General features: G+C 51.8%; 2 protein-coding genes across 8 annotated transcripts in view; both read right to left on the bottom strand.

Annotated features, from left to right (window-relative positions):
• Positions 1-2,570, bottom strand: part of FBXW11 (F-box and WD repeat domain containing 11) — a 70,507-nt gene extending 67,937 nt beyond the window's left edge. For 4 of the 6 annotated variants that reach the window (XM_071814891.1, XM_065848948.2, XM_065848944.2 and 1 more), the window contains exon 1: positions 2,455-2,570. Coding sequence is in view for 2 of the 6 variants with exons in the window: in XM_065848945.2 (XP_065705017.1) it covers positions 2,455-2,499 (45 nt within the window). In the remaining 4 variants the exon portion in view is untranslated. The remainder of the gene's footprint in view (positions 1-2,454) is intronic. The other 2 variants (XM_065848945.2, XM_065848942.2) reach the window with 2 other exon arrangements.
• Positions 2,571-8,531: 5,961 nt separating this feature from the next.
• ETF1 (eukaryotic translation termination factor 1) overlaps positions 8,532-12,328 on the bottom strand; it is a 28,136-nt gene continuing 24,339 nt past the window's right edge. For both annotated transcript variants that reach the window (XM_065849233.2, XM_071814889.1), the window contains 2 exons: positions 11,890-12,037; positions 8,532-10,502 (listed from right to left, as the gene is read on the bottom strand). In XM_065849233.2, coding sequence (XP_065705305.1) covers positions 10,420-10,502; positions 11,890-12,037 — 231 coding nt within the window. In that variant the 3' untranslated portion in view covers positions 8,532-10,419. The remainder of the gene's footprint in view (positions 10,503-11,889; positions 12,038-12,328) is intronic.

Below are 12,328 nucleotides of genomic sequence, written 5' to 3'. Positions count from 1 at the left end.
AAACCGTATTTCTATTCAATTCCAGCTTTAAAAATACACCGGTATTATTTCCGTGACTGACTTTTCTTTAAATAAATGCAAATGATGTATCCAGTGAAGGCAGAGTTGAGGGCTAGAACATCATGTTCTGAAACTTCTGTGCAATTAACATGTTGCCACATTATCTCTCGTTTATCAGTCACTCAGAATTATATTGTATCTGCTCCTCAGAACTTTTGCACCATATACTCAGTCCTGTATTTACTACAGATTCATCCTTGGCAGTGAAGGGAAGGGATGGACAACCCACAGTGCACCAAAACCAATCTCCTGTATAAACCATCCTGCTTTTAGTAAACAGTAACATTTCAAAGCAGAGAAGCATCCCACTAAGGCTGAGATGATTCCCGGTTTGGGGATGTTTGTCACCAGCATCAACAACTGATACAAGAGTTTGTAAGTAAGACTGAAATCTGTCAATACAGCTTCTGTTTCCTGTATTTAAACAAATCTGTCACAGAATCTTATCTTCTACAACACACAAGAAAGCAACACCTGCAAGCCACATCTTCATTTGGGAAGGACTTTCAATGCTTTTTGTGAAACATTTACACTCAAACACAAGAGCTCCTACACAAATTTTCACTACGGTTGAAATTAAATTCAACTGTCAACTACATTTTACAGAGTGTCATCTTCTATTGGAAACTACTGAATTAATCATTCATCTTATTAAACGTTTATGTTTATTAATTTCTTGTGAAAGAGAGAAACATGTTTCTTAAACCTCCTACTACGTAATAGAAATCTTAATAACCCCATCAATATTTGCATCAATTAGCACATTTCCCAGGTCCAACTGTAAACAGAAGGTACAACAGTTATCCGAAAAAGTGACATTGCCTTCTGCCTGCCAGCAACTTGGCCCCAAACAGAAGACTTCTAAAACAGGAGAGCATTTACCAAGAGACAAGCAAGAAAGCTGAGCGAGGCAAACGTACCTTCCAGCCTCAAACACTACTGAAGCACCTCCCGTAACCCCAGGTTGAAGAGCATTAGTAACCCTCCAGCCCAGGGAGGGCAAAAAGCCACTAAAGCTCACTTTACACGTGGGAAATGTGGCTGTCATCGTTTCTGGAAGGCACTGGTGCTGTGAGGAGCCCTCGCACCACCGGCCCCAGCCTCTCTCCTCCGTGCCGCAGTCCCCTAACGCGGAAACGCTTCTGACGGCAGAACTGCAAGATCACGGAATCGATAGGGCTCAGGAAAAGGAGGTTTGCTAAGAACAGCTTTGGAGCTACTGGCCTCAGTGATCAGAAGCAAATACAGAAAGCATCATAATGGGTTTCTGGGTTCTCCCCATCACTTTTTTGGTTTTTTTTTAATTTCTTCTTCTTGAGAGCAGACAGCACTCAAAGAAAGTTCATATTTTTCCATGTGAGGTCGTTTATCAATAACTTTACTGGCTAAAAAAAGCCATTTAATGTCTCCACTGAACCCAGCTCACCTTCAGAGTGCCTTACAAACAACCGTTTGCATTTGATCACCCGGTTCTGCAGGATCACAGGAAATTTGGTATGTGAAAGCAAATTATGCTTATGACAAATAAATAAGAATATATTTAGTTATTATCAGTCTACCTGCACTCCTAACCATTTTGTTCATCCTTAAAGGCTGTAAAATTGGGGCTCCCTAATATTTGCCTACAGAGATCCAATATTTGCTTGTATTAAAAAAAAAACAACTTTCACTTCCATCCGGCCGCCTCTCCGCTAACCACAATTTAGCGGCGTACGTGTTAATTAGGGGCTATAACAAATATCCCAATTAGCCCTAGTTAAGAACCCCGTATTTGCCGGAGCGCCGCTGCCCGGGCTGACGGGACGCGCCCCCCGCACCGACCCGCGGGACCCGGCGGTCGGAGGGCCCCGAATCCTCCCGCTGGCGGTTTAAACCCGCCCCCCGGGCCCCGCCAGCCCCTCGCAAGCGCGGCCGGGCCGGGCCCGGGGGCTCCAGGGAGGCCCCGCCGGGAACGCGGCGCCGCAGCCCGGGGGCCCGAGCCCCGCTCGGTCGGTGCGTTTCGGGGCCACTTCGGTTTCGGTTTTTGCAGCGTGGCCGCATCACCTGCGCACCGGAGGCGTCCTTCCGCCCCGCCAGGCCGGCTCTGCCTTCCGGGGAGGTTTCGTTAATTTTATGTGATTTTTTTAAATTAAATCAAGGCGCCCCTCGCGCCCCGGCCTGCGCCGGGAGCACCGACCGGCGGCCGCGGGGGAGAAGCGGAGCGCAGCGGGCCGGGCCGGGGGCCCCGCCGGGCCTGGGCAAGGGCCGCGGGCGGTCCAACCGGAGTCACCTTCGCGGCGGGACGGCGGGGCCGGACCCCCGAGGCCCGGGCGCGGCACCGGGGCCTGGCGGCGAGCGGAGGGAGGCGGAGGGGGGGTGGCGGGGAGGGGCAGCGCGGGCGGCGGGGGGACTCACCATCAGCTCGATGGTCTTGTCCTCGATCACCGAGTCCGGCTCCATCGCGGCGGCCGCTCCGCTCCGCGCCCCGCCCGCCCCCGCGCCCCGCGCCCGCCAGGCCCCGCCGCGCGCCCGCCCCCCGCGCCGCACTCACGCACGCATGCGCCGACGCACGCACGTTGCGTCCTCCGCTACGTCAAAGCGCCCGGAAGAGGAGCGGAGAGGCACCGCCCGTCGCGGCGCCGCCGGTCACGGACTACAACTCCCGGCGTGCCCCGCGGCCCCGCGCCGCCATTGGCTGCGGGCCGCTCCCGGTGTGCCCCGCGGGGTCACGTGCCGCCGCGGCGGGGGCGGCGCTGCCGTCTCCATCGGGCCCAGCGGCGGGGCCGGGGGCCCGCAGAGTGCGGGCGTCGCGCACAGCCCGGCGGTCCCACAGGGCGCGGCGGTCCCACAGGGCGCGGCGGTCCCACAGGGCGCGGCGGCTCTGGCCTCAGTGCCCGTCGCTGGCGGGAGCGGCGCCGGGGCCGCCCGGTCTCCCTGGAGCGCAGCGACGCCGCGGGGCGGGAGCGGCGGGCGGGACGGGCTCCCTCGCCGCGGCCCCGGGGCCGATCCGCGGGCTGCAGACCCGAACGCACCGCGCGAAGCGGCCGCTCGGCCCCCGGGTTGTTGGGGGAAACCAGCGGGGCGGGAGCGGGAGGCACCGCTGGGACCCGCGCGGCCCCGCCGGCCTGGGGCGCTCCGCCGCTCAGCGAGCGATTCATTCGCTTTACCTCAGTCGGTTTTGCCGCGCTAGCGCGGAACCAGGAGCTGGTCTAATGGCGCTTTCCTGCTTTTGCACCCAGCGCAAGGAGGGGAGAGTGAACCAGCCTGTCCGCGGCGGAAATGTCCCCTGAGTGTGGGACACCGGGGTGCTCTCGGCTAAACATGAGAAACCGTTGGGGAGGAAGCAGAACCACCCAAAACGAGTTACAAAGTCAGGGACACCCTGGGGCTGTTGTCAGTGTCACAGCAGCGTTTTTGTCAGGGCTTGTGAAGAGTAACGTGTTCGCAAAGAACAGCACTTTGCACTGGTAGCCTGTTGCTGCCGGGTCACAGCACCTCTGACCCGGTTTCTCCCGCATGGTTTAAGAGCCAAGAGAAGCTGAAGCACCTGCCAGTACCTTGGGGAACAGGAACCGTCTCGGTGTGAGCCCCGGCACTGCGGCGCTGCCGGGACCCTCGGCGTGTGGGGACCGGGGGTTCCAGGCTGCAGCTCTGCTTGTTTACCGAAGCACAAACAGGATGTCGGTTTTACCTTTTTCCTCATAGAACAGTGATTACACAGAAACTCATTCAGAATGACCAGAGTTAAGTGGTGCAGGTTTTCTCCTAGAAATGAAAGTAGACCCCTTGAAAAATACCACGTTGTAAACCGTGCTTAATTAGGAAAGTGTTACGAGATGCAGAATCACATGTTGTACTGTTTATTCAATAGTTTTGTTCAATAAATCCCACTCTGCCCAGTCATGTGGCTCAGGACTGGCCGCGCTCGCCCAGGGGATAGTGTCTGTGCTTTAAGCAGAGAACCTGTTTCTGCATTGCTTTGCTACTCCAGCTGCTGTGGAGATCCGACCCATCGCGGATGTGCTGAAATGGGATTATTTACCAAATGCTGATCGACAGCACCTGGAAAACGAACAGATGAGCCACACCAGGGGAAATTGGGTTGGAAGGGACCTTCCCAGCTCCCTCAGTGCCACCCCTGCCATGACAGGGACATCTTCACCAGCTCAGGTTGCTCAGAGCCCCGTCCAGCCTGGCCTGGGATGTCTCCAGGGATGGTTCATCCACCACCTCTCTGGCCAACCTGGGCCAGGCTCTCACCACCCTCAGGGCAACAATTTCGTCCTCATGTCCAGCCTGAATCTCCCTCCTTTACTTTAAAACCATCACCCCCTGTCCTGTGACAACAGGCCCTGCTAAAGTCTGTCCCATCTTTCTTATCAGCCTGTATTAAGCATGGAAAGGCCACTGGAGCCAGCGCCGGGTGGGGTTACAGATCAGCGGCACCATGAGCTCAGGTGCTCTGGGTGAACAAGGACACGCGGGTTGAGACCCGGTGACACAGCAGGGACCAAGCGCCTCGTGGGCATCGGGAACTGGAAGCAAAAGTGTTGTGGGCAGCAACCTGGTGTAACAGCGCAGCAGCAGCAACACGCTCATGATGGAATGGACTCGGCAGCTTCAGCCTAAGCACTTTTTTCTGTTACCTGTTAAAACCTCTGCCGAACAGTTAAGAAACGGAATATGAGCAGATGGAGATGGCGCAAAATCCTTTCTTATTGACAACACACCTGCTTTACAGGACAGGTCAGCAGAAATGTATGTTCTTCATTAAAAATGCTAAAAAAAAAATACTGTGAGGTTTCAATTATTTTGATAGAATTTAGAAAGGTGACCCAAGAGCAGCAAGTCTCTCTCTCCCCATCTTCGCAGGGTCTGGGGGTGAAACTTTGCTGTGACCCCAAAGCTGCCTCATGTAGATTCTTCTGGACAAAACAAACACCATTGCCTCAAAGTCCCTCTAACCAAGACTACAGACCCAACTTTGCACGCCTGACACGCTCTATTTCCACATGAAGAAACATCTGAGGGCTTCTGCCAGAGCTGGGCAGCCAGGCCAACAGTGGGGCCACATCCTTCCCAGCCTCACATCATGACCCAGAGCATGGTTTACATGGTGCTTTCCAAAGCACAGCGGTACTAGCAGGTGAGTTTTCTGACTATGGAAAGAGGTGCCCAGGACAACGGAAAAGAGAAAAAAATAGATGCCAAAGAGAAAAAAGGGCAACAATTCCTCCATTTATTTGAAGAAAGAATCAATCTCTGGTCTCATTCTGGCAGTGTGAATGGCTAATGCCTTGCGATGACGGACGTCACAGAACGAGGTGAAACTTTGAAACTGCAGCATGAGCTGTCAGGTGGGACTGGAGTTCCTGTCACCTGCTTTGAATTGCATGAAAGGGACCTGGGGGTCCTGGGGACAGCAGGGTGAGCATGAGCCAGCACTGGGCCCTTGTGGCCAGGAAGCCAATGGTACCTGGGGTGGGTTAGAAGGGGGTGGTCAGTAGGTCAGAGAGGTTCTCCTGCCCCTCTGCTCTGCCCCGGGGAGACCACACCTGGAATATTGTGTCCAGTTGTGGCCCCTCAGCTCCAGAAGGACAGGGAACTGCTGGAGAGAGTCCAGCGCAGCCACCAAGATGCTGAAGGGAGTGGAGCATCTCCCGTGTGAGGAAAGGCTGAGGGAGCTGGGGCTCTGGAGCTGGAGAAGAGGAGACTGAGGGGGGACTCATTCCTGGGGATCAATATGGAAAGGGGCAGTGTCAGGAGGATGGAGCCAGGCTCTGCTGGGTGACAACCAGTGACAGGACAAGGGGCAATGGGTGCAAACTGGAACACAGGAGGTTCCACTGAAAGATGAGAAGAAACTTGTTCCCGGTGAGGGTGTCAGAGCCTGGCCCAGGCTGCCCTGGGAGGTTGTGGAGTCTCCTTCTCTGCAGCCATTCAAACCCGCCTGGACACCTTCCTGTGGAACCTCAGCTGGGTGTTCCTGCTCCATGGGGGGATTGCACTGGATGAGCTTTCCAGGGCCCTTCCAACCCCTGACATTCTGAGATTCTGTGAGCTGCCACATCCACGATGGGTACCCCCAGGGCTCTGTGGAGAGCTGGAGCTGCTGCAGCAGAGGGGGAAGACCTGGGGAGGCAGAGAGAACTGGGGGGACGCCCCTGAAAGGGATACAGGGAGAAGAGCAAGGAGCCCAGAGCTGCCCCAGCATCACCGGTCACAGCCCAGCCCCTCGCAGCCCCTACCCCACCCACATGTCACCGCTTCACCAGCAGCTTAAGGTCACCTCCTTGTCCCGCTCATTAGCAAGAAGGCAGGATTCACCCTTTGATTTATTTAAGCAGCGACAAAGGCTCAAAAGTGGTGGAAGTGCAATTTTTTCACCACCGGCTAAAAATAACCGAGTGAAATTCCAGAGCTGCCTCTGGGCGTCCCAGGACAATGGCATTTGTAGCCTGCGCAGGCCAGGCTCCAGCTCCCAAAATAACATGTTAGAAAGGGCAAATTCTGTCTTTAATTACAGCTATACAAAAAGTAGCGTCTCAAAAGACCATTATCGGAATATCTGAGCACACAGCACCAAATTTAAAGTGAACCAGGGAATGCAGTAAGAGCCGTATGGACCTACTGTACATAAAATAACAACCCAGTGGGTATTACCGAGGGCGGAAGACACACGCAGCCGAAGCATTTCGAAGAGCTCCAGCCCTTCGGCACGTGAAAAAACATGCACTGAGACAGCAAGCGGCAGCTGATGATCCACTACGTGCCCCCACCGCCAAGTTCAAGGGTGAAACGGTGCATGGACGGGACCCCCAGGAAGCACTTTAAACCTCAGCGATGCACAGGAGCGGCTCCATGTGACAGACTGGAAATGACCCTGTGTTCCTCCTCGTGATTCCGGCTGACAAAGATGGGACCCCTTCCGGGGAGACGGTTATTGAAGAGCCCGTGGTGGAGCAGGCGTGCGGCGAGCTGTCCTGCCTGCCTTCAAATACCAACCTGCAGGTACCGACGGCTCGTGTCCGACAGCACGGACGCGGCCCCACCGAGCTCCCTCCCAAGCTCCGTGTCGCGCCGATCCCATGTGGTCAGGTCTCCTGATCGGAGCTGCAAGGGCCCACCCGCCCCGGCCCCACGGGCTCTGCAACACCTGAGGCAAAAAAGAAGGCTGTAAATCAGCGTTCAGAGATGAGACAATCCCCCCAAACACACGAGGGTTTTCTCATCAAAACGCAAAGGGGAAGCAGCCGGGGTGGTGAGGACAGGAGGAAGCAGCAGCTGCCTGGCACATCTGGTGCGCAGCATTCGTGACAGCGAGCGGGACAGTTCTTCGCTGCTCCTCGCTGTCCCTTGGAACGCAAAACCGAAACGCAGAACCAGGTTTGCTGGTGCTGCCAGGAAAGTGGCAACTGGGAAATGTTTTTTAATTCTATGCATCCAGGTGCCTGGTTCTGGCAGCTGGTGAGAGTACACGGGTGAGTTTCTGCGAGCAAGAGCTGCTCCTGGGACGAGTACCGACTGATGGGATTATTTTCTGTTAATATTTTGTGCTGATCTCAGCTTTGTGCTGTTATCTGCACCACGAGCTGACCGGGGATTGGTTTTCTGCAGCGAGGTCATAGCATGAGATACATGCAGCAAAGTGGTTTTGTGCATCATTTTTATTTCTGCCCCAGCAGAAACATCTCATATCTGAAACCTCCGCTATCCGGAGACCCGAGGACCATGAGCGGTGCTCTCCTGTCCGATACAGCTGCAGATCAAAGAGAGCGAGGGAGCGAGTACAAAACCTGAGGTTTTTCTGAGTCTGCAACAGGCAAACAGCTGCACGGCCCTGATCCTGCTGTGTGCCGGTGCTGTGTGCCAGTGCATGCTCTGCTCCAGCTGGCAGGTGATTAAAGCATCCCGTAAAATTCCCCATGCTCATGTCTTGTACCCGTGGCCCTCCCAGCTGGGTTCTCTGGGGAAGTCACTGGTGTGTGCAGCTTGGACACAGGAGGGACCAGAGGCACCGCCCCACACAGCCAGTATTGTTAGTAATACAAGTATTATTAATAAAGGATCATTAATACTTCTAATGCAAATTTGTCCCGCACCAAGGCAGGGGAGCAAAGGCTTCTTAGAAAGAAAAAACACATCCAGGTGTTCCATGAGTGCAGTATTATTGTTATCATTATTATTATTATTCGTGTACCTGCAGGGCGTTCTTCAGCTGCCTCAGTTCTTCCCAAGAGAACCTCAGGTAACACTCACAGCACAACTTGCTTGGAACGTGGGTCATTGGTGGTTTTTCCCCCTCTACTGAAGCGAGATTTCTGCTGCAGCTTAAAAGAACAACTCAGAACAACCATGAAGAAACAAGACGCTGACAAAGCCCAGCTATGAAACAGCCACCTCAGAGCTCAGGTGCTGACCTGAAGCTGGCACCAAGCTGAGAGCAAAGCGGGTGCTTCCTGGACTGAAGAAAATAAATCAGGAGTCCGTACTATATTCTTAAATATGGTTTAATACTCTTCTCCATTTCTGTACATCACAACACCAAGATATCACTGCTTGGGATCTCTCTGCAGAGGCTATATAGTATGCGAAGGCTAGGAATTTTCACCCCCGTTTAATGTGTTTGTATGTGTAAGTGTAATACATATCAGTATATATTGATATACACATCAATATATAATGCAATATATATCACTGAAGAGAACACATTGATTAAAGAAATACAAAAATTTGGCATCATTTCCAAACTTAAATAGTAAAAATAAAAACTACAAAAAGGAGCTGCATACCCTAATGTATGTGAAACGACAAGCAGTATATTCAAAAAAAAAAAAAGTAAATTTACATCTAATTTTTCTGGTCTTATCATGTCTCATCAGACCCATTTACAATGGCAAAATCCAGAACATACCGCTAATGTGCTCCCCGCGGGTTCGCGCAAATGTGCGGAGGGCCCAGCAACACCTCCCGTGAGATTCCAAAGGCATCGCCAGGTGCTCCACCAGGATTCTATTGCTCACAAGGAATTTTGGACCTCGGAAAAAACCCACAACGTGGCAGAAGGTTGGAGACAAGCTCTGCCCGCTCTGTTCAATGAGACGGGATTAGGGGACAATAGGCAGGCGGGCAGCACGGAACAGACGCTGCGGATGCACCAGAGCGACCGCGGCAGCGCCCAGAGCCCCAAACCAGCGAGACTGGCGCGTTACGGCGTGCCAGCCGTCACTGCACCCTCTGCCTGCGAGACACCCAAAAAACCCTTCAACCCCTTGGCTCCTAGCCGTTGAAGTGCATTCTACAGAGAGGGACAAAAAGCTCGTCTCGAATGCTGAGGTGTTAACCCACGAAGGGCGCGTTGGAGCTCAGCATCAGATTTCCAGGACAGACCGGCCTAGTGCTGGGACATGGGAGAACCAGGGGCTGTGCGAACGTTCAACAGCTTTGTATCAACTACTCCAAATGCACCAGCACTCAGGTTTGAGTCAAAGGCTCCACTGTAAAATACCCCCTTCCATTAAAGAACTGTGGGTTCAAATTCACATAATCAAGGAAACCTCATGCAGTCCTAAAGCAAAAAAAGAAAAGCTTACTGAGGAACAAAACCAAGCAAAGTGTACCTTACTTCACTTAAATCACGTTTATTTTTGTCAAGACTGGAAAAAAAATATCCTGAAGGCTGCACTGCTCCAATCCAAATTAAGCCCAGTTCAGCAGCATTTTCATTGCAATCAATGAAGTGCATTTCCTAGTTTGCACGAGCGGTGCTTCTGCAAATAGATTAAAGCACGTTTGGCTGGTAAGCCTCCCCAAACCCTCTCAATTTGCAAGCCACACATTGTAAGCCAGCACTCCAGGTAAGTGCCTTCTCATTCCTTTCAAGAGAATGAATGGCTCCAATCTCATTCCATTGCTTTTTCTGCAGTCTAAGCTGAGAATGCCATGTAAATGGGTCACAGTGCTGCCAAGTGCAGCAACTGATTTCTCCAATCAAGTAAAAAGAAATGAACCAGTAGGATCTTACTTCTATTAATTTTTGAAGGAAGAGGTTTACAGCAGTTAATGTATCATGAAGGTTAAAAAAATCATTTTCATAAAATACAAGAGCAACCAATTTCACCATTGAGTAAAAGTAAAAACTGGGATTCTTTTTAAATTAGTCCAAAGTGGCATACAGGAACTTAGTAGTTTGCTGCTGTACTGACACTATGACAAACCAAAGTGTAGGGTTTTGCTTTTTTCAATCCAATGCTTGTGGATCAAGTTCTGGAAATGTTCCAATTCTAAGGCAGGGATCTGTTGTGTTTTCCACCATGAGTTTGCTCCTTGGGTTGGATGCTGGAGGGGCGAGGCACGTTTTGCCGGACCCAGGTCGACTACCTAGTAGTCATCGAGGTCAAAAAATTCATCGTCTCCTCCTTGGTATTCCATTCCCTGGAAGTCCACTCGGTACCGCAAGATACCTGCAAAAAACAACACATTTTAGCTCCTTCAGGATTTAAGGAGCATTTTAAGCAGTTTACTGAGTCCTGTCTGCACGTAAATTTGATTTTCAGAAGATGGCTTTGCGCTTGTGCTGCAAATTAGGCTCAAACTGATGACTGACAGCAGACACGAGCTAAAATGCCACATCCATGTTCCACTTATTGCCAGAAGGAAGAAACACCTACCCATCCGGTACAGACCGGCTCTCTCCTGGAAAAGCTGAGCCTGTTCTAGGGGACTGTTTCTCCAAGAGAATACCAGTACCAGATCATTTGTCCCAGCACAACTGCCCAGGTGAGGGCCATGCCATTAAATACAGAAGGCGGCTGGCACTGAGGTAACTTTTACAATGGGGTAAAAGCAGAATTTAGCGGCTGTTGTCTTTCCCACCTGGGTTTCTGGGAAGCCTTTACACCTGGAAACACATATTGAGGTGAAGGGTATTCCAGGAGTATTTCCTTTCAAGCCCACAGGGGCTGGCGCATGGTGAAACCCACCAAAGAGCCTGGATCCACCAGGACAGGAGGGACTCCTGGAATTACAAACCCTGAGAACTCAGAAACTTGTTGCTGTTTATGCAGCCAAACAACTCAAGTTTGTTTCCTTCTGCCTGGTGTTCTCTGGCCCCTAAAAATCCCTCTTTACAAGACACTCACCTCTATTTTACATGCATCAACCTAAGCACTGTTAAGTGGCAACAGCTGGCTAATCAGCAAATGAGCAACAGCCTTGTCCTGGGATCCGGGTCTGGGGAGAACAAGGTGCACAGTAGGTGGTTCTGCTCTACCCTACTCATGATTTTGTCAGCCTGAAGCACACGTGCTACCTGCACCCCTGCCAGACAGCTAAAACTGGTCAGCACGCTCAAGAGAAGGACGTCAGAAGCTTCACTTCTCCAACAACTTGGCCTACAAATAGTTTTATTTGGAAAAGAAGTGGAAGAGCAGGGAGCAAAGTAGAGGGAAGTTGTGAGAGGTAACAGACATCCAGCTGCTTCAGAAACGGGGCTGCTGTTGGTCCTCCAGCTCTTGCACACAGCAGGGCACGCTCTGCTGTAAACAGCAACGGTGCAGACACAGAGCAGCTGTTCACGGCCCTTCTGATATCCAGGAGCTGGACAGAAAGACAGTCCGAGCACACTAAAGGACACAGGGATCTGAGGAACTCAGCCTGCAGTGACAGCCACCCCACTCGCACGGCTTCTTGCTGAACGTGCAGCAAACTCACCCGCAGATCCCTGATGAACATAATAGTTTCTTAAACTGGTAGGAGTAAGGTTAACCTGTTAAGCTTTCCACTCGGATTGGCCCCAGATTATCAAATCAACCATTAAAAAAGACAAAACATTTTTCTCTTGCAGTTTACCTCCAATTCCTCCAAATCCTTTCACAAATTGAGATCCTTCCTGTGATTTGTCTGTAACAATTTCCAGCGTTGCTCCAAATTTCTTGTAGTTGTTCGCAAACCACTCCAGAAGGGGCATGCTTTCTATCAGCTCATGTTCCTGGCCAGTCTACGTGGACATTTGAGGGAAAAATAAAGGAGAAGTTAGTGGAGAAGTGGGAGAGAAAACGCCTTCTTTGTTCTGCACAACTGTCACTTCATGCAATACTCGCAGTTTTCACAATTTCTTTGTATTTGCTTTATACCCCGCAAAGTCCAGCACCACTTACTTAACCAGGCACTGTTTACTCTAGGAAATACTGATCTAGGTAAATACAGAGGCAAAAAGCATAGTTTTATAAGTAGAAGGTTGAGTGATTATTGGCATAGAAGCCCTACATCACTGCAGATAACACCGTAA

The sequence above is a fragment of the Patagioenas fasciata genome, chromosome 14 (genome assembly GCF_037038585.1).
Source record: "Patagioenas fasciata isolate bPatFas1 chromosome 14, bPatFas1.hap1, whole genome shotgun sequence".
Lineage (NCBI taxonomy): Eukaryota > Metazoa > Chordata > Aves > Columbiformes > Columbidae > Patagioenas > Patagioenas fasciata.
Note: the sequence above shows the minus strand (reverse complement) of the source record. Positions and strands in the feature narration are given on the sequence as shown.